At 35.1% G+C, this 26778-nt stretch overlaps 1 protein-coding gene across 1 annotated transcript in view; it reads right to left on the reverse strand.

Moving 5' to 3' along the window:
* Positions 1–26778, reverse strand: part of CACNA2D1 (calcium voltage-gated channel auxiliary subunit alpha2delta 1) — a 360302-nt gene that overhangs the window by 152911 nt on the left and 180613 nt on the right. Inside the window, exon 5 of the mRNA XM_058804461.1 lies at positions 13172–13216. Coding sequence (XP_058660444.1) covers positions 13172–13216 — 45 coding nt within the window. The remainder of the gene's footprint in view (positions 1–13171; positions 13217–26778) is intronic.

Below are 26778 nucleotides of genomic sequence, written 5' to 3' on the forward strand. Positions count from 1 at the left end.
TCAGTTGTTTTCTGAAAGCAGATTTTTTTCAGAAACAATTTAGAAGTTGCTCAAAGCATAACAGTAGATTTAGCATCATGATGAAAGAATAAAAGTAGATTTGTTTCAATTCCTGAACTGATATTCAGCCATTAACAATGACACCTGCCTGCTTTCATATTTATGTAAAACAGAAAAGAATTGGTTGCGGGTATTTTCCATTGCCTTCATATCCAGGGACTGTGTTCTGCATAAAATCTCACTCTCCCTACCACCACCATTTTAAAAAATTAATGTAAAGATGGAATTATAATCATTGTAAATAATAAATACTCAAATTTCTTCCTCAGTGAAATTTATTTCTGTCTTACCTTGCAGAATTCTGGAAGTTTTACATTTCCATCTCTAGCTTTCAGCCTGTGTTTTATTTCTGAAAATCTGCTGAAATTTCTAAATGTAAATTTTTAAGCAATTGGGCTCACTTTTTTTAATTAACTCACAGATCTACTCTGTACAAATGAAACTGTCACATACAAAATAAGCACAGAATTTCTCCTAAGCTCAGTTCTGTACTCTTTTATTCTTTTTCTGTTTTCCTGGCTTTTTTCCTCCCTGAGGAAAATAATCCAGTAGAACCTCATACAAAACCCCTCTGAAAATGCCTGTGGCCCCATTAACAAGTTAAAGCTGGACCTAAGAGAGAGAGTAAAATGGGACATGGCTGGAAGCACACAGCTCAGCAAATGCCTGCAGCAAGCAGGGACTGGGGGCAGCTCTTCTAAGGACTAGGCGTTAATTTTCAAGAGCAGCTAGAATGAATTTCTAATTGCCACAGCACTTTTACAGCATTTTAGATAATGTAATGAGAGCATTGCCTTCTGATAACATTTTTTATTTCCTTTTCACTGTGATTTCCCAGTTGTGGGAAGATTGCTGAGTGCATTCAGGTGGTTGTGATGGAACTGTGAAGAGTTTATTTTGTTTTCACTCTGTGTCAGTGGGGGACTCAGGTCTTCCCTTTGCAACATGATGATTTTCAGTGACATCCTTCTGCCTACTCTTAGGGACAAAACAATTAAAAGGCTTACAAATAAAACAAGAAAACAGTTGGCTAAGAAGAACCAAAATATTTTTCCGTCATACAACAGGGAGGTGTTAAACATAAGAATGTATGCATACACATATTCACATATATAAACATAAGCATTTTTTTTTTCAAATATAAATAGGTCTGGGTAGCTTCAGAATAGGAACTAGGAGGGAATTTAGTGAGGAAATAATTTATATTTGCATCTCTCAGTGTGCCATTCTCAAGGGTCATTTTATTTAACAGAGATAAGAGTTGCTTTCACTATTTTCAATGTTTTCATATGCTTCTAACTGGTCAATTGATTACTCATAGTCAATGATAAAACAAATGGAACTCTGGATTGAGTGTTGATATTTAAAACAAATATAAATTTTCTTATAGAAGTAATTTAATTTCCAGCATTCTGCCAACTGAGTACGTACCAAATACAAAGTCACAATAATGTAAAAGTATTTATTTGCCTCTTCGGCTAATTTTATAATGCAGTTATCTTTTGTCTATGATAATTTCTGTACAGCTACTTACAGGCTTGTCCCTGTCTACTGTATACAAGACTATATCATATTTTATGGCTAGCACAAAACCATGTGGGGAGGTTATGCATTCATTTATCTAACTTTTATGGTTCACAGTTTCTGATCAGAACTTTTAGATAGGCACAACATTATTATATATCTCAAACATAATAGTGTTTTCTTTTTATTTGCATTTTGAACTATTCACAGAATTCAATGCTTCATAACTTTGGTTTCATGAATTAATGAATCCCTGCTGAAATTAATTGATCAAATGTAAAGACCTGAAAATTTGAGGACTTTTTACTTTTTTGTCTCTTGATACAAGACAAAGGGCAATAGTTTGCAACAAAAAAAGGGTAGATTCAGACATGATATAAGAAATAAGTATTGAGAAATTAGGGTGGTAAAACACTGGGAAAGGTTGCCCAGAGAAGTGGTAGATACATCCATCTATGGAAACATTCAAGGTAAACATTCAAGAATTCCACTCTATGGAAACATTCAACAGGCAAACATTCAAGACCTCCATCTATGGAAACATTCAAGGTTGGGTTGGTTTGGTCTCTAAACAACCTGATCTAGTTCATGATGTCCCTGCTTATTGCATAGGCTTGGAATAGATGAACTTTAAAAGTTCCTTCCAATCAAAACTATTTCATGATCCTGTGAAAATATCGTAACATTTCAGTGAGTTATATTCTATAAAAACAGAGGAAAACATCTGGGTTTTCTCAATTTCTTCAGGTGGAAAGATTTTCAGAATAGAAATCTAAGCTTCTGGAAGTCTTCTGTTTAAAAGCGTTGACAACTATGAGGGTGCCTTAAATACCATAATTCAGGTAATTATATACTTCTATAATTTTATTAATTTCTGACAAAAAAGGAACATTTATAAGGTATAATTTTTCAATAAGCTAAAAGAAACCTTTAGGATTAAAATATAGTAATAAAGAAATTGATGAAAATTTCTTTTTTGAATTATTACAGATTGCATGTGACCTTCACTACAAAGCTACACAGAGTCTGCTGTAGTAATATCAGTATGCAAAAATTAATTTCTGTCCTGTCCTATTTTCTCTTGAGCTACAATGACAGGTAAAATGAAATGTGTATTTAAATATTTAAGCACATAAGAAATGTAAGACTTACTTATCTTCCCAAAGGTAAATGTGACTTCCCCACCCCGAGGTCACTGAGAACCTCTCCAATTCCCGGAGTGTTTCAGGGATGATGGAGAGCTGCCTCACAATGATATGACAACCACTGGATCCATCTCATCTGCTCCCAAGGACACACACATGTCTGATTAGCCTCAGTGGTCCCTAACTCTATCCCTTCCATTCCTGAAGGTTCAGGCAACATCTCCATATTCCTCCTGGGTTATATATCCTGGTCATGAGATTGGGGATCGTGATGTGTAACCCCACCTGGGTGTCCCAGCCCAGTCCTCTTCTGTGACAGTGGTCACAGGGGTTCTTGGATGAGGGAAGAGACGAAAATGTTGACTTCATGTTCAGAAGGCTTGATTTATTATTTTACTATATATATATATTACATTAAAACTATACTAAAAAGAAATAGAAGGAAAAGGTTCATCTCAGAAGGCTAGCAAAGAATAGAATAGAAAAGAATTATAACAAAAGCCAGCTGTCTGGGACTCTGTCCGAGATAGCTCATCCTTGATTGGCCATTAATTGGAAACATCCAAGATGGGCCAATCACGGATGGACCTGTTACATTCCACAGCAGCAGATAATCAATCATTGTTTACATTCTGTTGCTGAAACTTCTCAGCAGGAAAAATCCTAATGAAAGCACTTTTATGAAAAGATGCCTGCGACACTCTTCCACATGGGGTGATGGTCTGGGAAAATTCAGGGCTTTGTGACCAAGGTGCTCACCAAGAGTGATCTTCCTGCCTGCCCTTAAAAATAATCAGGTGCTGCACAGATCCATCTACTTCAGCACTGACTGTAACAGTGTCTTGACTGGATAAAACCATTGGACAACCGTGGGAATAGAGAATCATACTAGAAGAAAAGCAAATCTCCCTTTAACTGATTGCAATGCTACTAAAAGTTCAGAAAAACCTAGTTAATTCTTAGTCAAATAAACAAAAAAATCCTTTACATTTCATAGCCTCCTTCACTGAACTTCCACATCCCATGAGTGTACTCAAACATATGTAATAAAATAAAAATATCCATTGTTGACAAAAGTCCTGTAAAATACTTAGTCATCTAAATTTCAAGACCAAAATGCACTCTAGAGAATTTCGATTTTTCATCACCCAATTAAATTTCAAACTAGGAACTGTTCCTCTCTCATTGGAATAAATTACCCTGTCCACCTTTTACAGTCCCCACATCTGATTAAAGATCATATCCCTGGAGAACAAGAACTGTTAAATCATCTTAATGCTTCATTGGGAATTAGTTATAACACCAACCATCATCTTAATGCTTCATTGGGAATTAGTTATAACACCAACTGAATGTGAACGCTTAATTAATTAGATTTTTTTCATCTGATGCAGTTGTCTTTGCCATGCTTTGCTAAGCCATCAACTGATCCTGTTTCACAGTTCATTCTTATCTTCAGTCATACTGACTAGGTCTAGATTTTTTACATCCTGCAGGATACTAATTTGTTATTGCTCCTTTTAATTTGTACCTTCTTCTGTGTCAATAGCAACATAAATAACAGCACAAACCTGCTTTAAGAAGAAGGTTGGACTACATCACATCCAGGAGGCCTCCTAATTTTTTAATTTTTAAATCTATTTTTTTCTCCACTAATGGAGCTTAAAACACTATATAAACATCATTGTCTAATTCATGGTCACAAAAAATGCAGCTTTTTACTAATTAAATGACAGCTGTATCAGGGCAGACCAAGTCTGTAGGTAACATTAAACCATGCACAGACCTATGGACCACAGACTTTCTCTGCAGACTAAACACCATACCATAATTTAAATAAAATGCCATAACACTATTGGGCTAATATATATATATTAGACTATAGTCACAAGACTATTTATGTGACTTTAAAATGCTAGTGTGGTGAAATCCATGTAATAATGAAGAAGAATGTCATTCACAGAAACTAAGGGAAGTTTAAGAAAGATAATCTGCCCAAGTAAAGAATCATATCAAAAGCCAACAAAAAAAAGAAAAAGAAAGTAAAACCAAAAGGAAGATGACACAGGTCAATCTGTAGATTTTGAAAGAGTTTTTAAAACGTCAGCAAATTAAAATACCTATGTAAAAGGTCACCTGAAGTTTGAGTTCTAAAGTTTTTAGGTCTGGGCAATGTGATTTCCCACTGGATTAAAATTTATTTTCAATACACACCATAAAGAGAGCTGCAATAATTCCTTTAACACTCTGTTTTACACACCAGCATAAAAACTCTGGAAGATTTAAACTCTGTTGATGATAATAGATATGACTGTCTCCTTCAATCTGTTTGTTTTGGTTTTTTTTTTCCTCCTATTCTCCAAAAAACAAAAGGACAGAACATGTTGAACATGGCTATGTGGAAGGGCCAGGGAATGTTTTCTGGCTCTTTTCAGATTGCATCAGCTGGTTCAGAAATGCTCCTGTTTGCAGTCAGGAGCAGGGCAGGGACAGGACCTGCATTTCATCACCTACACTACACCACACACCACATCACCACAGAGAACTCCATTTGAATATTAAAATATTGTAAGTGGTCCTTTCCAGGATTCTTGATCTGATTTGGAATTTTCAAAGCCTACCTCCACCTTTGATCAGTCCTACGAAAACATCAGACTGACTAATTTGTTTTGTTTTGTACAACTTAAAAGTGTCAATGTGACCCACACATTTCAAAGCAACACATCAGAACACTCACAGAACCCTGGGATCTGGCAACAAAGAGCTTGCTGAAAATCACTGCCTCAAATGCTATAAACATCCTGTGACAGGTTCAGATTTTGGTCCTGCTTTTATTTACCAATAAACAATTACACTGCATTCACTGCAATTGTTATCACTCATCCATTTGATATCAGTAGGAAATATCCTGAAGCAAGAAATCTTCCATTAAAAACTGATGAATCACCAGCTTTAGGGCTGAATTCTGATCTTTGATGTGGCATAAACTCAGCCTCCATGGGGAGACTTCAAGCACTGCTCTTTTGTGCTCTTTTGCCTTCAAGGTAGGACTCTCCACATTAAGAACATTCTCATCTTTTTTAGGACACTGGCAACTACAGTTATCATTCTTGCCATTATTATTTCATAACTCTGTTTCACAGATAGGTAGGAGATAGCTTTGGGGCAGTCATTTATTTCATTATCATGTATTTTTCAGTTCAAGCTAGAACATATGTTCATCTGGGAGAAGGGAAGACTTGCACAAATTTGAATAAAGGAATATAAACCTGACACCTACTTTTTTAATCATAATACTAGAAAAAAAAGAAAAAGAAAAGAATAAAATAAAAGTAAGATTTTCTGCTTTCTGTGGCAATAGATCACTACAATTGCAATAGGAAGCTCAAAGGAATCCCATTTCTCCCCTGTGGGCTGTACTCAAGCTTACCTGTAAGAGCATGAAATGGAAAGACCTGAATGTTTCCCAGTGATACTTGATAAAAGGAACACATTCCCTTAAACAATGTAAAAAAGCCTTGGTACTAAGGCAGACAAAGTCAATCATGCCCTCACTATCAGTTCCAATATTTCCAAAGAATGGCATCCAAATCACTGTCAGATAACACAGGATTCCTGATGTGAGAGAGAAATGAGTTCAACAAGAACACTCAAATTTTCCAAAAAAATCTGGAGGTCAAAATACAATGAAATTACTAATATTGGTAAGTCCTCTTGTATATAAAGAATGATGAGCAACAGATGAAAGATAAAACCATAAAAATATGGTTTTCCTGCTTACTCACTCCTTCCCATATATGAAAGTTAAAATCCTGTGCATTGTCTTGTAACAGAATTAATTTCTACAACAGAACTTTCATTTCAGAAAGAAGTGTGTATTTTAGCCATAAATACAATTTTATTGTACACCACAATGCACAAGAAGCAACACTCTGCAGTACAAGTAAATTAAATACATTTTAAAAAAAGATAAAATATGGATCTACCTTTTCATGGCAGTTCATTTGAAAACAGGTTAATCAAATTAAACTGTTTTAACATAAGTACCAAAGTATGTTCTATGCTATCTAGGATACTCTAAGTTATAAAATCTATGAATATGTTGCATATTTGGGAATCACAGGAAACAGGCTTGGAATACTCTCAGCAACCAAAAAGCCAAAAAGTACAACAACTAGGAAGTTCTTTTTTAAATGGAACTAGTAAAGGAGTCTATGTGAATATATCAAATTTTCTGTCCTCATTTCATAAAATGTTAGGTTTATTATACACTTTGAGTATTAATTCCAAGCAATAAATTCCAGTATCAAAAGGTTCATTTTCAAGATTATATATATATAATTAAAATTAAAATATAGCTGAAAAATATGACATTTACTACAGATTAGAAATTTTTGTTCCAATGAAACTTCTCTAAAGTTATCAAAATGTTACTTACACTGGTCCATCAGCAGTCCTACTCTGACAGTCTTTCATTATGAAAGATATAATTTACCTGCTCCAGGTCAGTTTAAGAGCAAACTACACTGACAAAATGTGTCCTCTGTCAATATTAAAAAAAGGCTAGAATAAGGCATTTTTCTGTGCAGCTAATACCCATTACATCACAATGAGGAACCAGAACAAACAAAAACTCCATAGAATCCATGCCATATTTCTAAGAATCAGAGTACCTGGCACAGATGCAGCCCAAGTTCTCAAAAAATTCAAATTCAAAATATCTCCATCAAACACCATCCAATTAACATTTCAGTCTTTTTACAAATTTAGTCACTTGCCCATTTTAGTATCACCATTCTCCAAGAACATACAAAATTTTGTCTAGAACAAGCAGTAAATTATGTTTTCCAGTGAGATTTTCACATGCCTAATTCCACCTCATACCATCAAGAGATATGACAAACAGAAAGTATAAGAACTAGGTATGTAAATATGTATAAATATTCCTTAATATGGGCTGGTAAAAAACCTTAGTAGGTTCAAAAGGAGAAGAAATTAAATCTAAAATTAGGTGTAAGTTAGACACATGAAGAACAGCAATCATAAAAAAAAAGCTCTAAAGAGAGATGCTGTGTGTACAACACCTACTTGTTGGCAACTTCTTGCCGGAGTGTCCAAATCACAATTATTATAGTGTTATCTAACTTGATTTTCCCATCTCTATGTCATAGACTTTGCCCATTTACTCATCATAAATGAGAATGGCAGCAATTCTTTATGACTAATTTTAAAAATTTCTTCAGTATCGAAGCAGTAAACGACAAAGAGAAGATGAAAAGAAATACAGCACATCATAGCTGTGACAGTAATGTCAAACCCTATTGGTTGTCATGCAATGAAAGCAGAGGGAATAAGAGACCTAAGGGAGATAAGAAAGTTAGCTGATTACTCTTCCTGGGCTGGATGACAAGAAGTTGACTAAAAACTTTCCTTATTGCAAAAGGAATCTAGATCCTCTACATCTTAGCACTTAAACTCATCCTAAATGATTTGAGACAAATTTCTTATTGGAAATACTATCCTTCACTGTCTGTGAAATATTGGAAAGTTAGTAGCTTTAGCTCAGAAAAAACCTGATGATTTGTAGTCCACCTCTTAGCTAAACCCAGGCAGTAGGATATTGATTTGGTTATTTGCATGCTGGCATCCAGACACAGGGAAAGCACAGAGACAGAACTACTCTTACATATGAAGAACAAAGGGAGCTTTATAAAGGTTTTATCTTATCAGAATCGGGTTTAAAAACATTGAAAAGCCAGAGAAAATATGTATCTGTTGGATAAGATGAAAAGCAGTCCCTGTCCCAGCTTTCTCTGTAGTGTCAGGGCCAGTCATTACAATCAGTCTCACTTTTCAGCTGCTGGACTTGCAGAGATCTGGCATCACCCTTTCAGTCTCTGGAAGTCTTTCAAACCTGTCACCTTTGAGGCTGGACCACTGGGGTCCCCCATCGGCCCCACCTCAGCTCCTGATCCCCTTCCAAGCTGACCATATTCACGTATTCAGGTGCCATCTCCCCCCAAGGGCTCCACCTGACCCAACACAGAGATCCTGAAACACTGCTGCACAGAGGACACTTCTTTTATTTTCTATGTCCAGCTATAGCATACACAGAATATCATACTTGTATAAATTCATTTTTCTGCAATTTTCAATGCTTGTGACTGGAGGGAAGAAAAAAAAATCCCAAAAAACAGCATTTCTTTGATCAAATCCATGGTAGATTCAGACTTGTTTACCAGCGAACCTGGGATATTTCATAAATAGACTTATTTTTACTAAATTAATCATAGGTGCACATATAAGAAGATTTTTCAACCTTGATACCATGAAGCAGTAGAAAAGGCAAGACTTGGTTCTAAGCAGAGACTCACTAAACTTCCAAAGCCACTATCAATGCCTTTTAAATGTCTAAGTGTCTTCCTGGGAAGAAGCAGACCCACACGGGAAATGCCTTTTAGATAACCATTCTAGTCTCTGCTTACTTCTGCCCAATATTTATTCTTCATTTAATTGTTAAAAAGGAAAAAGGAAAAAAAAAAATAGAAAGTTGAGGGGTGGAAATTATTTTGCTTTCTAAAATTTTTGTTAAAACGCACCATGATTTTTCTGAAGAATTTACATTCACGACCAATTATCTTTTCATGTTTTTACAATAGTTTTCAATTTGCTGTAGATGTAATTTTTTCATCAGTATTTATAAAGCCATAAAGTCCCAACTTGATAGCTTTATGCTATCAATTTATGCTGCAGTTTAAGCTCAAAGAGAGCTAACGTTTCACAAATAATTTCCAAATAACAAGACATCACTGAATTAGGAAAAATTCTTAAACCATGTGGCACAGACAGCTTATTATTTTAAAGTTTTCTTCTTTCTTTATTAAAAAGTAAATAAAAATACAAACACATAAAAAATGTATTTGTTTTAAAATCAACCATAGGAATGTTCTGGATTTTTCCCTGTAGTGGTACCGACACATTGACTCCCAGTCACATTCTGAATTGACACTTTGTGCAGACATTTACTGTCCAAAGGGACTCATAATTTTAGAGCCTCCAAGTTAGTCCAGTAAAAGAAAATATAAGATGCTATCACTGAGTATGTGATCAATAATTGCACCAGGAGCACAGCTCTGTTAGCCATGACTGCAAGCCCGTGTGAGACTACAGGGAGGCAGTGTCTAATCAATCATTTGTGCTAACCAGGGACACAGCTCCTGCCAGGAGACACCACTGGCTGCTCCAATTAATGCCCAGGGATTACAGGGAAACTGCAGACTTCCAATGATGTGTGGCTGGTTTCGTGTGAAAGACATTTATTTATTTGTTTTACTTAGTTCTTTCCTTCGAATCATTGAAAAAATTATTTTCTTAGGCTGTTGTAGCTTGTCCAGGAGCAACTTTATAAAACCATGACAAGAAATTATACTAAAAATTTTAGCAAAGGAGCAAGATGCAAAGAGAAAATGAAAGAAACATTAGGAAAGGAACTCAGGATATATGAAAATTAAGCAATTGAGCAATTCAGTGTACAGTTGAGTTGTTGATTACTTGAATACAAGGAAACAGAAAAAAAATAGTTTTAGGAATAAACTAGACACGGAATTACTGGAAACAAAATGGAAACCAAAATAAAGAAGAGGAAAGAATTGAGCAGTGAGGCAAAATTGCTATCAATAAGGTGGGGGTACAAAGGACAAGATGATAAAACAGGTAAAGCAACATGAAAACTAATGGGAAAGAGCAGCTTAATGTGGGACTACTCAGCTGCCCAATGAAAGCACTGCAGCATTTGTCCAATTACAACAAGCTGTTGACACCTGCAAATTAAAGTGCACAAACAGGCTGCAATATATCAAACTGAAAGGGCTCCTGGGAAAGGGACAGTGAATAGAAACCTGAGAGACCTACACTAAAATACATATTTGGCCATCATCTTCCTATAAGATATAAAAAAATGGAAATATAAAACCTCCTACCTTGTTGTGAGGATAAAACTCATTAATTATCATCAAGTGCTCACACATTACATGGAGCACTGGGGGGGAGGGGGAAATAAGCAAGCAGAAAATAATTGCTGTTGTAAGAAAAAGAGTACAAAAGGTCTATTACTGATTGATGGACTACAGGGTTACAAATTGATCATTTTATTTGAGAGACTGAGAAATCCAAAGGCCAGAGAATGATTTGCCTTCATGTGCTTCTTTATTTATTTTATTTTTTTAAGTACAAACAAGTCCAGTCATTAGATTGGAAAAGGCCAATATAGACAGCAGATTAAAAATGAGAGAAGGATCTCCTGAATGTGTTATGGGAATGGGAAGAAGGAAAGGAAAGTGTCCTGCAGCACATAAACATACACCAGAAGCATACACAGAATTTAAGGGGACTGCTCTTCTGAAAAGGCTTTAATATTCAAAGGATGAGTGGAGACAAAAACTGGCAGGCAAGACCTGTGAGATTGATTTCTTCTGATTCTTTAGCATCCATTAAGTTAAGATCTAAAAGGATCTGTTACAGGGACCTGTTCACAGAGAAACACACACCTAGAAATGATGCAGTTCAGATAACCTCAGACATCTGTCTCAAAACAAACTGAACAGCTCCCTAGAGATACCCACAGTGATTAGTTTAGATGTCTAATTTTAATAAATTAATTTCTGCTACTAATTATTCTTGATTGTACTCAAAGATAAATATAATATCATTTCCTGTGAATAAATGAAGGCTTTCAGCATGGAAGAGGAAAAAAGTGTGGACTTGTTAGACACAGAAAAGAATAGATTGCAAACACAGTTTTACTAACCAGTGCTTCAGAGATTATTCTATTAAAATTTCTAAATATATTAAGAAAAAAGCTGTCTAAAGCATTTTTTTCCAGGCAGGACAAGGGAAGAACCTGTGGTATTTACATACACAGTTGAGATCTAGATTAAGGTCTTCTCAAAAAAAAATCACTATCAGATCACTGACCATTGTATCCTTATTACTTCTCAACAATAAACATTATTATAAACTTCATTCTAATAAATGTTCAGAAAGACATAAAAAAGAAATAAAACTGAAACAGAAATAAAACAGTATAACTGGTCTAACAAACTTTGTTTGTTTTGGCTTGTGTGTGTACTTTTTTATTGAAGGGAAATAAATGTCCTGAAGAAAATAAAATATAAATATAAAAACCAAAGACTAAACTCTGAAATAGTATTTCCTTTCCTGCCTTGCCTAACAGATTTGTATTTTGGTTGTAAAAGTAGCAATCTGAAGACCTGTCCTAGTACTATTTAATCATAACAGACACACCACAGTTTTTACTTCACACCACAATCTACCATTACTATCTGGTATATTGAGATTAAAAATTCAATATTTCAGCTTTGTATTTCTGTTTCCAGAGAAGATTAGCACCTGCCATCCAGTGAACTGAATGAGAACAGAATAATATATCTCAAAATTAGGTTACTTCTAATGAATTTTACTTCAATCATACAAACTTTAAAACTCAGGACAGTAGTTTGTGGTATCTGAAATGAAGTACTCATAACTCTATATAACCTTATAAAATAGTTCTGCTTGACATGATCTATGTACCTTCTTTAATTGCCTTACAGGAGAAGCATCCATTAAATAGTGATGCCATCAATCTCTAAAGTATACTTGATTAAAAAGTGCAAATGAAGCATGCTGGCAATTCTGATTAATACATTTACAACATTTTTCTGTAGTCTTCTAAATTAAATCTATAATGAAGACAAGCAGTTGTATTATCTCCAGTGAAGGTGAGGATAGTTTGTATTGTCTCCAGAACACATAAAGATTTTTAATAGTTAATGTTAGATAGGAGATTTCAACCTTTTTAAAGTAAGAGTTTTAGTAAACCAGGAATTGAAGTATCTTACTTTTAGTCTAAATCTTGTGATTGGATTTTCAGTTTTCACAAATCTTATTACAGTCACATAAATTATCACAATGTGAATGAAAGCAATTATTCAGTAACATTTCACATCTTTTCCTCCTCATGCAAAAGATTTATTACAAAGAATACAGAAAAACACCACATGATCTTGGAAAATAAGGCCAGAAAATGATTCCTTCAAAGTGAACTGAATTATTTACATTTATCATTTTGATTCTCCAATCCTAGAATTATGATTTTATTACATTTTTAAAAAGTGAATTATACTGCTGTCAGGATCTTCATTGTCCCAGCACATTTTCTGCCTGACCAGTAATTCAAACTGTATGAAAGGAGACAGACTTTGAGAATTAAAACATAAAATATTGTCTGGCTCTTGAGGAAACTTTTAAAGACATTTTTAAGTTTCTTGCATTTTTGCTTCTGCCCAATCTTTAAATGATATTCTTAAAGTTTCATTAATGTTTTCATTCCCCTAATTTTCTGAGATTACAGGCAAGGAAATAAAATGAAACATATTACTTACATCATTCTGATCGTCTTTTGCATTGTAATAGATTATATCATTATTCTGTAAGAGAAAGAAAAGTAATTCTGTTAGTTTGAAATGAGAGAATAAATTTAAATAGCAACAATCTCTACTGCAAGATACATTTTTGAACTAAACCACCAGTTCTTTATGTATTCTCTTTGAAACATGACAAACTCTGATCTTTGCTTGCTCTCTGTTGCATGCGCAATTTCCCATGCTCGTGCTAAACTTCATTGATTAAATGCTCATTCCATGGGAGGCTGCATAAGTCACTCAAAACACAGCTAGAAAAGTGCAGATAACATTGGACAAACTCCAGAGCTCATAAAAGGCTTCCATGAGCTGTGTCTGTCACAGAAATGTGACTTTACTGTGCAATTAGGGGATTTACGCACCGTGGCATCCAGCAGATACAGCCAGGGACGGCCTTTGCTAAGTGGGGTAAGTGCTTGCTGCACACACGTTTATTGTTTTATTCACCTCCCACTGCGAAAATAAATCTGTGAAAATACATCACAGCAGAGCCTGGCTGTTGGAGTGTGCAGCAGATCCTGCCAGCTCTGTGGAAACTCTGTACCACGTAATTCAAGTAAAGCATAGAAGGAGAAGATTGCTCGTTCCCATTCTAAAATCAGTCAGAAATTCCATTCAGTGCTAGCTTCTACAGTTTGCTGAAAACTGGGGTACATCCTATGCAATACAGGTTCTTGTGTTTTCTTTTTTTTTTCCATGTTTAAATGTAACTGAACCATTTAAAAGCCTTGAAGATTTAGGTTCACTGGAGTAGTTTTCCACGAAATAAAGTGCTGCAATGTGCCCAAAGTTTTTTGAATAAAAAAGCTTTTAAGTGCATTTCTGTATGAAATAGAGACATGCACGAACACAGTCTTTTTAATTACCCTTACTGATTTTGAATAACTAAAGAAAACAAGAGGTTAAATTTTTTCATATCCAGCAGTGTGTTTAAAATAAGTGATTGCTATTGACCTCCAAAAATTATCTTATTTTTTCAGCTCTATTTATGGTAATACCTTTTATGTATCTAAAAAGTTGAACACACAACAAAGTGTTTTCTTTTATAAATACCAACAGGAAAGAATGCTTTCAGTAATCATTTTTCAAGTGGACAAGCCAACAACAATTTTTACTTTCACTAAAAAAGTATGGCATGTATTACAAAGTAATGCAGTTCATCTTTAAAAATGATCATTTTACTCACTCCATAAATAATGACATCATTTATTTTCCTTTGCGACCTTTTAGAAAGTCAAACATGAAATATATTACAGATGAGCTAAATGCCACTTTGAGGGAAGTGCTATTAACACGAATTCATCCTTTTCCCTCAAAATGAACTTTTCCACTTTTCCATCAAGACACTTTTCTATCCATAGGTCAGTTGGTTATCTCTATCTGGATATAAAAGCCAGACCTCCAGGCATTACAGACACAGGAAGAAATCCTTTTCATCATTAAAGACTAAAGCTAATTGTTTATTCACTTGATTGTTGTAAGGAAAAGACCATATAATGCTTGTGGAAGCCTTTGAGTAAGTCAGAAGAGGCAAAGGTTCCATTTCCTTGGTTCTTCTTCGCTTTGTAAACAACTATGTACAAAATAACTGTTCTGTAAATAAAGTGATTGGTTCAAAAGCCCCTCTGATTCTTTAGCAGGCAACATTTGAAGCTGCAAAGGATGCAGCCACAAATATTAACACAAGTGTTTTCATCACATGGTGATCTGTTTAGTTAAAAAAAAATTAAAATTGTACATTTTGTTCACCACAACTCTTGATATCAGGTTGTATTAGAGCAGTTCCTATGCAATCTCATCCCTAGAAGGTTTTGCCCAGGAAAAATGGGAGCAGGAAAAGCAAAATAAAAAGCAAAAAACTGTATTGTTTTTGTTGACAGCTTTTGTTTTTAAAATGAACATTTTCAGAAAATACAATTTCTATTAGGCCCTCTATTGTGTTGACTCTCAACTAGACATGAGTTTATTTCCTGAGTTCGTCTCCACTGCTCTTGTTTATCCTACTATCAAATCATTATTGTATAGGATTTTGAACACTGTCATCACCAGACACAATTCTCTTGATGCACTTCAAAGAAATACCTCTTTATTTTCCTTGTCTTTTATATTTTCATTTATTTGTTTAAATTTTTCAAAGCTGCCACAGCTTTACTATTTATCTCCACTGGACTGAACAGCATTTTTAAAATCTCCTTTTAGAATAACATTTCAGGAACATGATATATTTACAAGTTAATGAAAATAAACACTTCCTGCCCAAACGACTTAGATATTTTTGTAAGGTTATTCATATCTTGTTGTCCATTACCCTGCCTGGAGATATTACCTATATAATGAATAAACTGACACTGACATTGGGCATATCTCACTACTCTTAATATAGAAAATATGAGATACCCAGTGCTACAACAGACTGAATGCAGTATGGTTCACAAATTAGATTCATGGATCACTCAGATCTTTAGAGGACAATTTTTCATCATTTAACCACTTCCAGCTGGCAAGAACAAATTGCTTTGTTGCTGGCTCTCAAGCAAGTAGTTTAGTTATTTATTAACTGCTTGACACAATGAATTTGAATCTTCCCACTGCTGCACACTTTTGGCACCAAGTAATACTGCAAACTTGGTCAGCAAACTGTAGAGTGTAAATAGCCTAAATTTTACTTTTGTTCTTTATCCAGTAATTCTGTGCAAAAGAGGAGTAAAAGACTCACTATTACTTCTGTTCACCAAAGAAGGGATTTGGTAAGGCAGTCCTGAAGCTGAACTTTTATAAAAGAATGACTTTGGAAGACCATATGCATATAGGAAAAACTGTAGTGTACGATCAATATATGATTTTATGGTTTTCACCATCTTTAATTCTCCTTTCAAAGCAAAACTTTTTAGTATCTGCAAAAAACATCAGGAAAGCCATATAAAAAATACATTAAGGACCAGGTCATAAATGCTTTATTTTTGACTCTCACTATTTTCTTTTCTTTCCTAATCTTGTTTTTTCTTCCATGCTTTCATAGATAGCATTGTCTGTTGAAGCAAGATTATTCCACTGTCTTTAAATTGCTTTTCATTTCAATAGTTTCCTGTTTTCCAGATCATGGTATAAAATAATTCAAATGAGAAACATTACATATTAGTTGCTATCAATAAATTCTTAAATTTCAGCACACAGAATCTGAAGTTGATGGTCTCTATAATCTGTGTCTAGAGAAGAAAAGTGTGGGAAAACATTGGCTTTCAGAAAACCTGCAGATGAAATTTGAGCTCACACCAACACTAACTTACACTCATATTTTGCTTCTCTACAGAGCAAGTTCACAGACAGTCAATTGATTCAACACATAAATGCCAAGGTTCAGCTCAGGATTACATGAATGAAGCTGTAGTTGGCTTTTCATCTCAGGAAACAATGCTATTTTCAATCTAGTTCTTTCAAGAACAACAAGGGATTATATTGCAACAAGACATATGGACACTTAAGAGAAATATGTATTGCAAAAATTGTAATAGTATATCTGTGCAATTTTGCTGGTAGGAAATCTACATCCTCCTTTACAAAGTGCCAAAAAGAAAGCTCCAGGTCATTGCTGCCATGTAGTGGAGTCTACAGGAACCCCTCCTCTCCAAATCCTAAGCAAGAATTCCAAGAACTTCACACGCAGTTTGTGGGCCACCAAGCAGTCTAAAGATTCATTTTTGAAGTCTTTTTCAACAGACATTCAATGCAGTCTGTTCAGAAATGCTAATTTCACTGAAGCTGTGGTTAAAATTATATAAAACCTCAGATCAATCTGTGGGCTTCCTAAAAACCTTATAGGACCCAGAGCCTGTGATGCAGCCTAAAATGGTGTTAGACCTACAGGGGAGATTGGCTTGAAGTCAATTCTAGAACTTTATGAGACTCTATAATGAACCACAAGAAAATAAATAAATTATATATTTTTTTTAAAAAAGGGGGAGAGGGAAAAAGGTTTGCTGCAGCTTTTCCTATTGTAAGAAATTAATATAATGTATTAATTTTGAAATATATCACAGTTATTCTTTTTTTCCTCAAAAGCTGAACCTCCAGAATTGTAGGTAAAATGTTAAAGAAAAAAAAATTACACTTTTAGCTATTAGAGAGACACTAGAAAATCATTAACTCCCTCATAAAAGAAAACAAGAGCTTTAGTTAAAGATTTCCACAACTCAAAGATTTTCTTTAGCAAACCCCTGGAAGTAAACTTCAAATTATTGTATCAGATTCTATTGCAAATACAGATTACAGCATAAATATATGTTTTAAAATCTGAAATTACAACCAAATATGTTTATTTGGATTTTGTTTTAAAACAGGATACTTCCCATGACTTATAAGTATTTTACCCAAGAAGTTCTAAAGCACTCAAAGTGAGTCAATGTAAAAAAGCTGCTCTAAATTGCAGCTAATCTGCAAATAATGAGGATTCTTTTAATTTGCAGGTAAGAAGTAGAGAAAGAAATAAAATCAGGGAGAAACCAAACCATACAGCAAATAAAAGTCTGATCTTGACTCTTCAATTTTTTAAAAAAAGGTCTTAGAATTACAGATAGAAATTTGGTCAACATTTTAAAATCATATTAGCTCCACACACTTGGTAAAGACATTCACATTAGTGAAAACCTGGGAGTCCTTTTGTTTAGCATAAAGCAATAAAAATATTAATAATACTGGTTCATTTCATTCTTTAGGCAGACCAAAGAAAATTATTGTAAAGGCCTACAAATGCTAAAAAAACATTCCATTAAGTGTTGGTGAAACATCCATTTTAATTAAAAAAAAATAAATTCATTGTATCCCCTTGGATTAAAACGTGTGTTTAAAAAGTTCACTCTAATACCTTTGGGGTAATAAAGGTTTAAACCCATCCTCACAAATTCCATGAAAAATAACCCAGCAGTTTTAGTTTAATCCCTTACACAGTCTGACATGCAGTTTAAAGCACAATAGACACCTCAGAAAAGAAAGCTAAATATGTCCTACCACACATAAAAAATTACATCTGTTTGCAAAGAGGAAAATGTCAGGGAATAAAAGCCTGCAAACAGGAAAAAAAAAAGAATGTCAACTACTACTATCTCTTTTGTTACAGCTTTGTGATTTTACATAAAATTACATATAAAATAAGGAGGTTAGTTGCTAAGAACTTCTTTTTTGTCTTCAGTATCCATATGTAAAAATATTGATTTATCACTTGTCCTTAAAGTGAACAAAATTTCAGGAAATTCAGTAAACCAGTTGCAATTATAATTACAGTGTATGCATGCAATTAAAGTGCCTAAATATGGGCTGTAAGAAATTTTAAATTCATTTAAAACATGAAAACTGGACATAGAATCAAGATATTTTAAAAATAAAATCATTAAAATAAAAACAAAACTGTGAAATAATAATTGATCAAGAAATATGTCATTATATTACCCAAAATACAGACAAATGAGTCACTCGAGTTAGACATTTTTCCCCCAAACTTGATTTGATTAAATAACTGCTTGGTCAGAATATTAAATTTCATACACTAATTAAAACCTTCCAGGTCTGCACCATAATTTATGACAAGCCTTTTTCATCAGATTTGTGTAAAGGACTTTTCTCAAGATTCCACTGAGACTAATAATTGAAATGAAAAGATGAAGGTGAAGATTACAGGAAATAACATAAAGGAACATAAAAGGGGCTGCACAGTCTTTGTCATAGAATATTCTTTCTTTTAAATGGTGAGAAAGATCAATTTTCCAGCATTCATTTACAGGTAATTCCTTCAGTGAAATTATCAATCTAGAAACTTTCAAAATTTTCTGACAGTTTTCATGAGGGGGTCACTTGACCATTCACAGATGCATCAGAGTGATAAATAAATCATAATTTATCAATCACCAGCATGCTCAACAGCAGGACTAAAACATACATGCCTCATTTAAAAAGATGTTAGGTAAGTGTAATGCACACATACAGAATCCAGATAGAATACACTATAAGAAAGATATTCTTACAGGTCCTTTCCATGGATTCTGAGGATTTTTGATCTGAGATTGGATCCACAGATTGCAGCGTTGATGGTGGCCAGATTTTAGGCATCTGAGTCAAAAACTGAGATCTTGAAAGAGTGCACTGAAGTCTAAACATGGAAGAAACTTTTGAAATATCTGAGATTCCACCATAAATATTCTCTAGGTATGCCACATTACATGGCTGGGCTCTGCCAGCCACCAGTGCTGTGACCAGGACAGGTCTCAGAATCTCTCTGAGCAGAGGTGGAGCTGTCACCCCTCTGCTCAGGGTCCCCTCAATGGCTTGACCTCCACAGTGACACATTCCTTGTGCCCTTCTGCTCACTGTGACAGTATCTGATTACCTGCTGAATTTAACCACGCTTGATTTAATTTGTCCTGTGCAAATTATAATTAGCAAAGCTGAGTAAGAAGGTTTGTTTTTCTTTGTATCATATTCAAATCTCAGGGGGAAACCCTCCTAGTTTTCACAGGACACAAGGAGTAGGATGGTTTTTTTTCTTTGCCTCAGTGTCCATATTATGCTACATTATACATTCACTTCAAAAAAAGGGAAGCAGGGAAGAGCACTAAGGTGTACCTGCATAAGCTCAAAAAGGATAACAAATATTAGAAAGAGTACTTATGTCCTCAGATCCCTAGAATTCATCACATAAATGGTAAAAAAAAATAGGCAAAACCTCTCCATGTCAAAAATTTTCCATAATTTTAAGGTATTTTTCACTGCAAGAATAACTGTTAGACACTGCCATTGGACTTCTTAAGCTGCCAGGACGATACTTAACTTCATTTAAAAAATAGTTAAGAATACATTTCAAGTACTAATTGAACTTTGACATAGAATTAAAATCAAAAGTTGTTGAATGTGTGATGTTAAATGTAATAGAGCCCAAAAGATGAGAAATTCAAGTCAGACAAACACACACCCAAATCAAAATCTACAGGGATGTCTGTTCTGAAAGAATACAACATACTCCACAAAAAACTTCTGCCGAAAGACATCCTCTGGCTCAATGGCCTGCAGTGAAACTCCAGCCTTTGTTGGACATGCAATTGTTATATAATTGTTAATATAAAAATGGAATTTTGGCAATTTGCCTACTGGTAAGTATAGTCTATTTTTTTAATGAATTGTTTTTATTTTGGGGACTTATTAAATTTACTTCAATTTTTTAGTGCAACTGATAAACTAAGGAAATTAAATGTGGCAAACAATTAAGCACTTTGCTGGTTGTAAAGCATCAAAGGCCAAATACTTCATGCAGGAATGAAAAATTTAGTGACTGAAAATTTGAAGTTGCAAAACCACATTGATTTTGTTCTTTGGTACAGTTGCCTATATCACAGACAGACTCCTTTTAGTTAATCAAGCTGAAAAATTATTCTCAAGAATGGTAATTTGATCCATAGTAAAACCTAGGATTTTATGTACTTGCACGTGTGACAAATGACCAAGAAAGAAAATCATAAGGGAGACTCTTTTGGAGCTACCAAACTTAAAGAATCAGCTTTAAATTTAATTTAAAGAACTAGCTACCTATATAAAAAGATAGGAATAACCATCCTCTTCATTCTTCCTCCAGTACTCTAAGCCAAAAACAAGAGAGACTGAGAAACAAAAGCATTTCAAATCCATTTTAATTTTGGTAAATAAATTCTTCCAAAAGGTCCAGGAAACTGATAATTTTCTCATCACAATAGCTTCCTCAAAGTATAAGCAATTTCTTTTAATAAGGCTAAATGCAACTGATTACAAAGCAGATTTCCAGGTGGGAAAATGAAATTAATTTGTTAGCAGCTAATTAACCTCTATATCACACTATCTGATCAGTTTAATTAAAGCAGCAAAGTATGTTTACTATAATTTATTCAGCATTACTTTTAGTTGATGAAAGAATATAAAATAATTTTTTTGAAAATTGTCTATACTAATTGCCTATTTTTTATATTGTAAATAGTGCAAATTTAGAGTACAGGAGCCTAGTTAAACACCTTGGACATAAATTTCCTTTGGATTCACAAGAAATTGGCATTCTGAATTCACATCTGTGTAGGTGCTGGGATGCAATGAACCACTTCCACTATCATAACTGAATATAGAAAATATGCCAGTCCTTCAAGTCCAACAAATCTTCAAAAGCCTTTGAGAAAATTATTTTCTACAAAGCAAGAGGCAAACATTTAGTAGAATTTGTTCCCCCCAAAAAATGTGTGTGCATTTGTTACATTTCTTCTGTGTTCTATCCACTACAACCAACAATTAAGACCATGTTTAGCAATGCTGCAATCAGTTGTTACAAAAAGGAATAACATTTTAGGCATATGACACTACAATGGAGTAAAAACTCAAGGGTAGCTTCTTGGGGATCCATGACAGTGGCTGAAGTGTGTATAATTCAGGGTTATCTTCACAAAAAAAAAAAAAAAAAAAAAAAAAACAAAAAAAACCAACAAAAAATTGCGTTTTACAAGAAATGCATCACACAAAGAGTCACTGTAACTAAATGCTAAGCAATAGTACAGAAAAAACATAAATGTATTTTAAGAATCTCATTGGAATAGTAAAATGCCAAAATTTTCCACAACTTTCCTTAAATTGCAACAGCAGAGAGCCTTATACAGCTTTTTATTTACTCTTTCATCTACATGTAAAAACTAAATTTATAAGAAGATTTTAGGATACTTCTATGGGGTATTATGATACTGTGCACCACAGGAAAAATGAATTTTCATATATAAATTATGGAAGTATGATTCAAAATTTGAATCACGTTTTACAATGCTGACACTGACTTGTAATTTTAATGATCTCTAAAGTTTTTAAAAGCACTGATTTCTTTTCCTGTCTGGACCAATTCTTCACTGAGTTTATTCAATCACCCAAAATGTGTTCTTCAACCCCAGAGGGCTATAACATACCAAAAAATAATTTTAAAAATCCTCAAAACAATTGCTGTAACTCATCTTACACAATTTTCATGAAAATTAGGAAAAAAACTCAACCAAATATCTCCATTTCCTCCTAAATTGAAAAGTGAAAAGTGCCCTTACAAAAAGTAACAAAGTTCAAAACATGTCAGGCTGTGTTTTCTTTTCAAATTGCTTTGGCTTACCCGTGTAACAAATGCCTGGCATATTGATTGTTGATTTTTTTATGGGTCTCTTATAAAGACAAATCTTTCTTAAGACTTTAATCTAAAGCATTTTTCCTCTGTCTCTGATGTCTTAAAAAGAAAGCAGCTCCGGACAGCAATTCCCAGGTTCTAAGAATTATCCCAAGCTCACCTAATTAACAAAGAACAGAAGGAATCATAATTTAATTATTCAGCTTTGGCAGCTGTTTTATGCATGTCTTGCACTCAATCACTGCAATAAAGCAAAGATTCAGGAGCACACCTTATTTCAGAAGTAGCTCAGTAGCATGAGACAAGCCAGCAGCGGGAAAATATTCCTTTTACTATTTAGTATGAAATGATGAAAACTTTTCTAGTTAATCACTACAAGTAAAAGGTTCATATAAAAAAATAGAACAAAGTTATTTTTCCTCTTAATTATTGATGTTACATTGGTATGCTGGAAGTCATGCAGAAGAGAAATAGGATTTAAGAGTTCTATCAATATCTTGCTGTTATGTTTCTCATTCTTCATCTTAACAACAGCACTAAATGAAAAGGGGTTTGTGTTTCCGCCCATGGATCACAACAGGGGTTTTCATTCATCAGATATTTGATGTTTATGCCAAAAATTGCAAAGAAATACAAAGAAATCTTTGAAAGCCAGACTGATGGCTGCTGGCTGTCAGTGGGATGGGAACAGCAGTCTTTCCTGGGGAACAATCCTGGGCTTTACAACTCAGAGAAGGAAACATCTAGTTATGGATTTGCACATCCTTCTAGTTCAACAACTGCACACAATTCAAAAAATATTTTAAGCTTTTTATAAATGAATCTTATTATAGGCAGAGACTTACTAAGTTTATAGCATTTTAGCATTTCCATCAAAGTCTATGGTGACACATATAAGTTTGGGCCCTTACACTGTATTGCTCACTTTCAAATTCTCATATAAATCAGAACTTTGAAATTCATCTCTTTTTTTAAAATTCAGGGTGGACAGATACATCACAGAAGTGTGAAGACGTGAAGAAAGAGACAATGTGAGAAAATCTGAACAAGCAAAATAGCTCTCTCTTGTTAAAATAAAAAATGAAATGAAGGCAGGTATTTGTTAAGAAAAACAGAAAAGTTCCTGCAAACCTAACCAAGGCTACTGAAAAAAGAGCTTAGCACTGGAAGATCACAGTGAAAAAGAGAGAATGAAGTAAATTGCAAAGTATGTATTAAACTGACTTTAGTTTGAAGAAATGCATCATTTTGTTCCCTGAAATTTATGCTGAGTTGTTTAAAACTATCTCAGCTCAGCTCTCCACAGCACCTGCGCGAGGGCGTACGCGGCCCTATGTCCGGCTAGCAGAAGCGGTACGATGGCCAACGCCCCTAGAATCTTCCTCCTAGGGTGCTGAGGTTGAGACTCCAACCCCCGGGGAGCGCTGCCCCTATAACGGGGCCTGCTACTACCCGCGTAGCGTAGCGTCCAGAGGATCACTGTAAATCCAATTCCGCAGGGTCCGGTCAGTGGTCAGCGGTCAGTTGTCCACCTTTCGGGCCCCACATTGGGCGCCACGCTGCGCGAGGGCCCTGTGTCCGGCTAGCAGAAGGGGTACGATGGCCGACGCCCCTACGCATCGGAAGCCAACCCCCCTTGGCGTCGTGGCCTTGGGCTGGGCTGGATCGCGGACTTGGACTCACGCTGGACGGGACGAATGAGGAGGTGACCACTTGCTGAGGGTTAACGTCGGTTTATTGAGGTGCCAACAGGTGGAAGAACCAAGCAGCAGATGGCACCCAACAGATGGAAATGCCCACAGCAAATGGCCCCGATCAGGAGGAGAGATAAGGTCTTAAAGGGAAGGGGTGGAGAAGGGAGGGAAACCCAGCTAACCAATGGGAAAACAGGTGGGGAGGTACATGACATAACTGACAAGAGAACGTATCCAATAAACATGAAGTAAAGGAGGGACCCTGGGACACCAGCCAACCACAACCCCCAGTGAGAAGAAAGTTCTCGAAAGCAGGGAGGAGTGGGGGTGATTGACTGGGCCCAGGGAGGAGGGAAAACTAACTTATAAGGTAGGATAGGGGAGGGGAAGTTACATAACTTAAGTGATAGACAGCCATAGGGGAAGGTAGCCATAGCAACATAACTGTAAAAAGCTCTGTGGCGGGAAAACTGGAGAGGAGGGAACCATTTATAAAGAACAATAGGGGGAACATACATAAAATGGGGGAGCAAACTGCGAAACTTAAAAACACACCACAACAAGCACCACCCCACAGTACTACAGAAGTGTGAGATGAGATTGCAGAAAGCACCAGAGAGAGAAACTGCAAGTGTTTATAAAGGGATTTGGGAAACTCAGGCTGATGGGGAATGAAGAAGGAATGCTGCAAAGTGTCATGTCAAGGATGGTGTGATGTGCTCACCCACAGAAGACATAGCAATGAAAACTGGAGAGAAGGGCAGAGACTTTTGCAGCAAAGCTGTCATTCCAAACTGCTGCCATCAATGACCCCTTTGATAACAGCCAAAACTTCCTGGGCCTCTTTTCCCTTCCCTTCCCTTCCCTTCCCTTCCCTTCCCTTCCCTTCCCTTCCCTTCCCTTCCCTTCCCTCTTCTCATTTTACAAAATTCATGTTAAAAACTTTGCAATCCACCTTGCTAGAGATTGTTTTCTTTTGGTTTTACTTTAGGAAGTTTACTGAACGGGATGGGCTGACAACTCTTACAGCTCCAGAAAACTGTATAAGAAAACATCCTAAATTAGCCCCTCTTTGCCTAGAAAAGTCCTTCAAAATTATTTCAGCAGTTGATGTTGAACTAGTTGATGTTGAACCCCACTCTCCTGATGAGAGTAGCACAGGCTGTGTGTTATGAGCTGGAAATCACAGACCATGGATTCCTGCACAGAGTGAGTATTAGCCAACTGTACCAATTGACCCCAAGGGCTAGGATTTCTTTTTTGTAGTAAGCCACTGTTCACACTAAATGTGAAATATTCCTGGGGTTTAAAACATGAAAGTAAAATTTCAAACGTATGAGCACATAATAGTTTAACCATTTGAGCTACTCAAAGTATCTGAGCCCACCAGAGTCAGTCCTTTGTAGACCTCCAAAGGACTCAGCTAAAAGTGTGTTCCTGTTCATAGACATAAATACACAAACACATTAGATGATCTCTTTGAGAGATATTATATATCTCTCAAACATAAATATAATTACATGAGGAAGTATAAACACAGAGGAAAATTTATACAATTGATATCTGCATATAAACAACCCCTACCCACTTAAATAGGCCTGCCACAATCAAAATTTGTCTGAATCTCAAAATATCACCTAAATTTTGTTTGTGAACACTGAGCAATAGGGAAAAGCATATCTAGTACCTCAGATATCTGTAAGCTTTAATTCATTATCTAAAAGCAATAAAGACTATTTTGTCTGTTTCATATTAAAACATTTAAAGCTCTTGAAAATATAGTATTTTAGAGTGCATGCAGACATAAAACAATTTCATTAATTCAATTGTATTTATCTTAACATTTTCTTATCAGTATAGAAATTACATGAGGAGTTGAATTACTTAAGTGCATCCTATTCTTGACAAACATACACAAGTTCAATTAGACAGATGGATTTGCACTGCTCTACTCTTACTAGCACCTGTAAACACTTCAGAGAATTAGTACAATTTCAGTATTATAATTTCAGTAAAGCCTACTGATGTTAAAGGAAGTCCTGACCTGTCCATATCATAGTTATTTTTCAAAAAATCATCATTCATAGTTCACAATATTGTAATATAGTGAATATAACTATAGTTCATAATATTGTAAATATTTTCACAGAAATTGTGGGATATTTTCCCTACTGCTGTTAGTTGAATGTCTGAAGAACTTACTAGACTTCTGGATTTTGCCTTCCAATTTTCAAGGTTAATTTATCTATAACTGTTAAGTATCTATTGCTGCAAATAAAACTTATTTTATCTTGAACAATATTTCCTCTTGGTGCTTGTTCTTGACACAGGATGCATACTGATGTGTAACCATGGGACTTTTTAGGATAGACCATGCTTTATTCTTCAAAGAGAATATGATGTATGTGTTTCAAAATAAAACCCAGATCACTCTGCTTTCATCCAAGTTGTGGTTATTACATCTGTCCCCAAGACACCTAAGCAATGTCCAAACACATCCTGTGGTCCAGCATGCACCAGGAACCCTTCTCAACTCATCTGGCAGGTCTCTAGGAGGTAACACCCTGTCTGGCTTTCTGCATCCCTCCAACATCACCACAGCAGGTTTTATATGCTCACATACTCTTACATGTCCTGATTTAATTAATGTAGACCCAAAACATTAGAGAGAGACTGGAAGTATTTGGAATTAAATCACCCATTTGGTGTCATCCCCA

The sequence above is a fragment of the Ammospiza caudacuta genome, chromosome 5, assembly GCF_027887145.1.
Source record: "Ammospiza caudacuta isolate bAmmCau1 chromosome 5, bAmmCau1.pri, whole genome shotgun sequence".
NCBI classification, from domain to species: Eukaryota; Metazoa; Chordata; class Aves; order Passeriformes; family Passerellidae; genus Ammospiza; species Ammospiza caudacuta.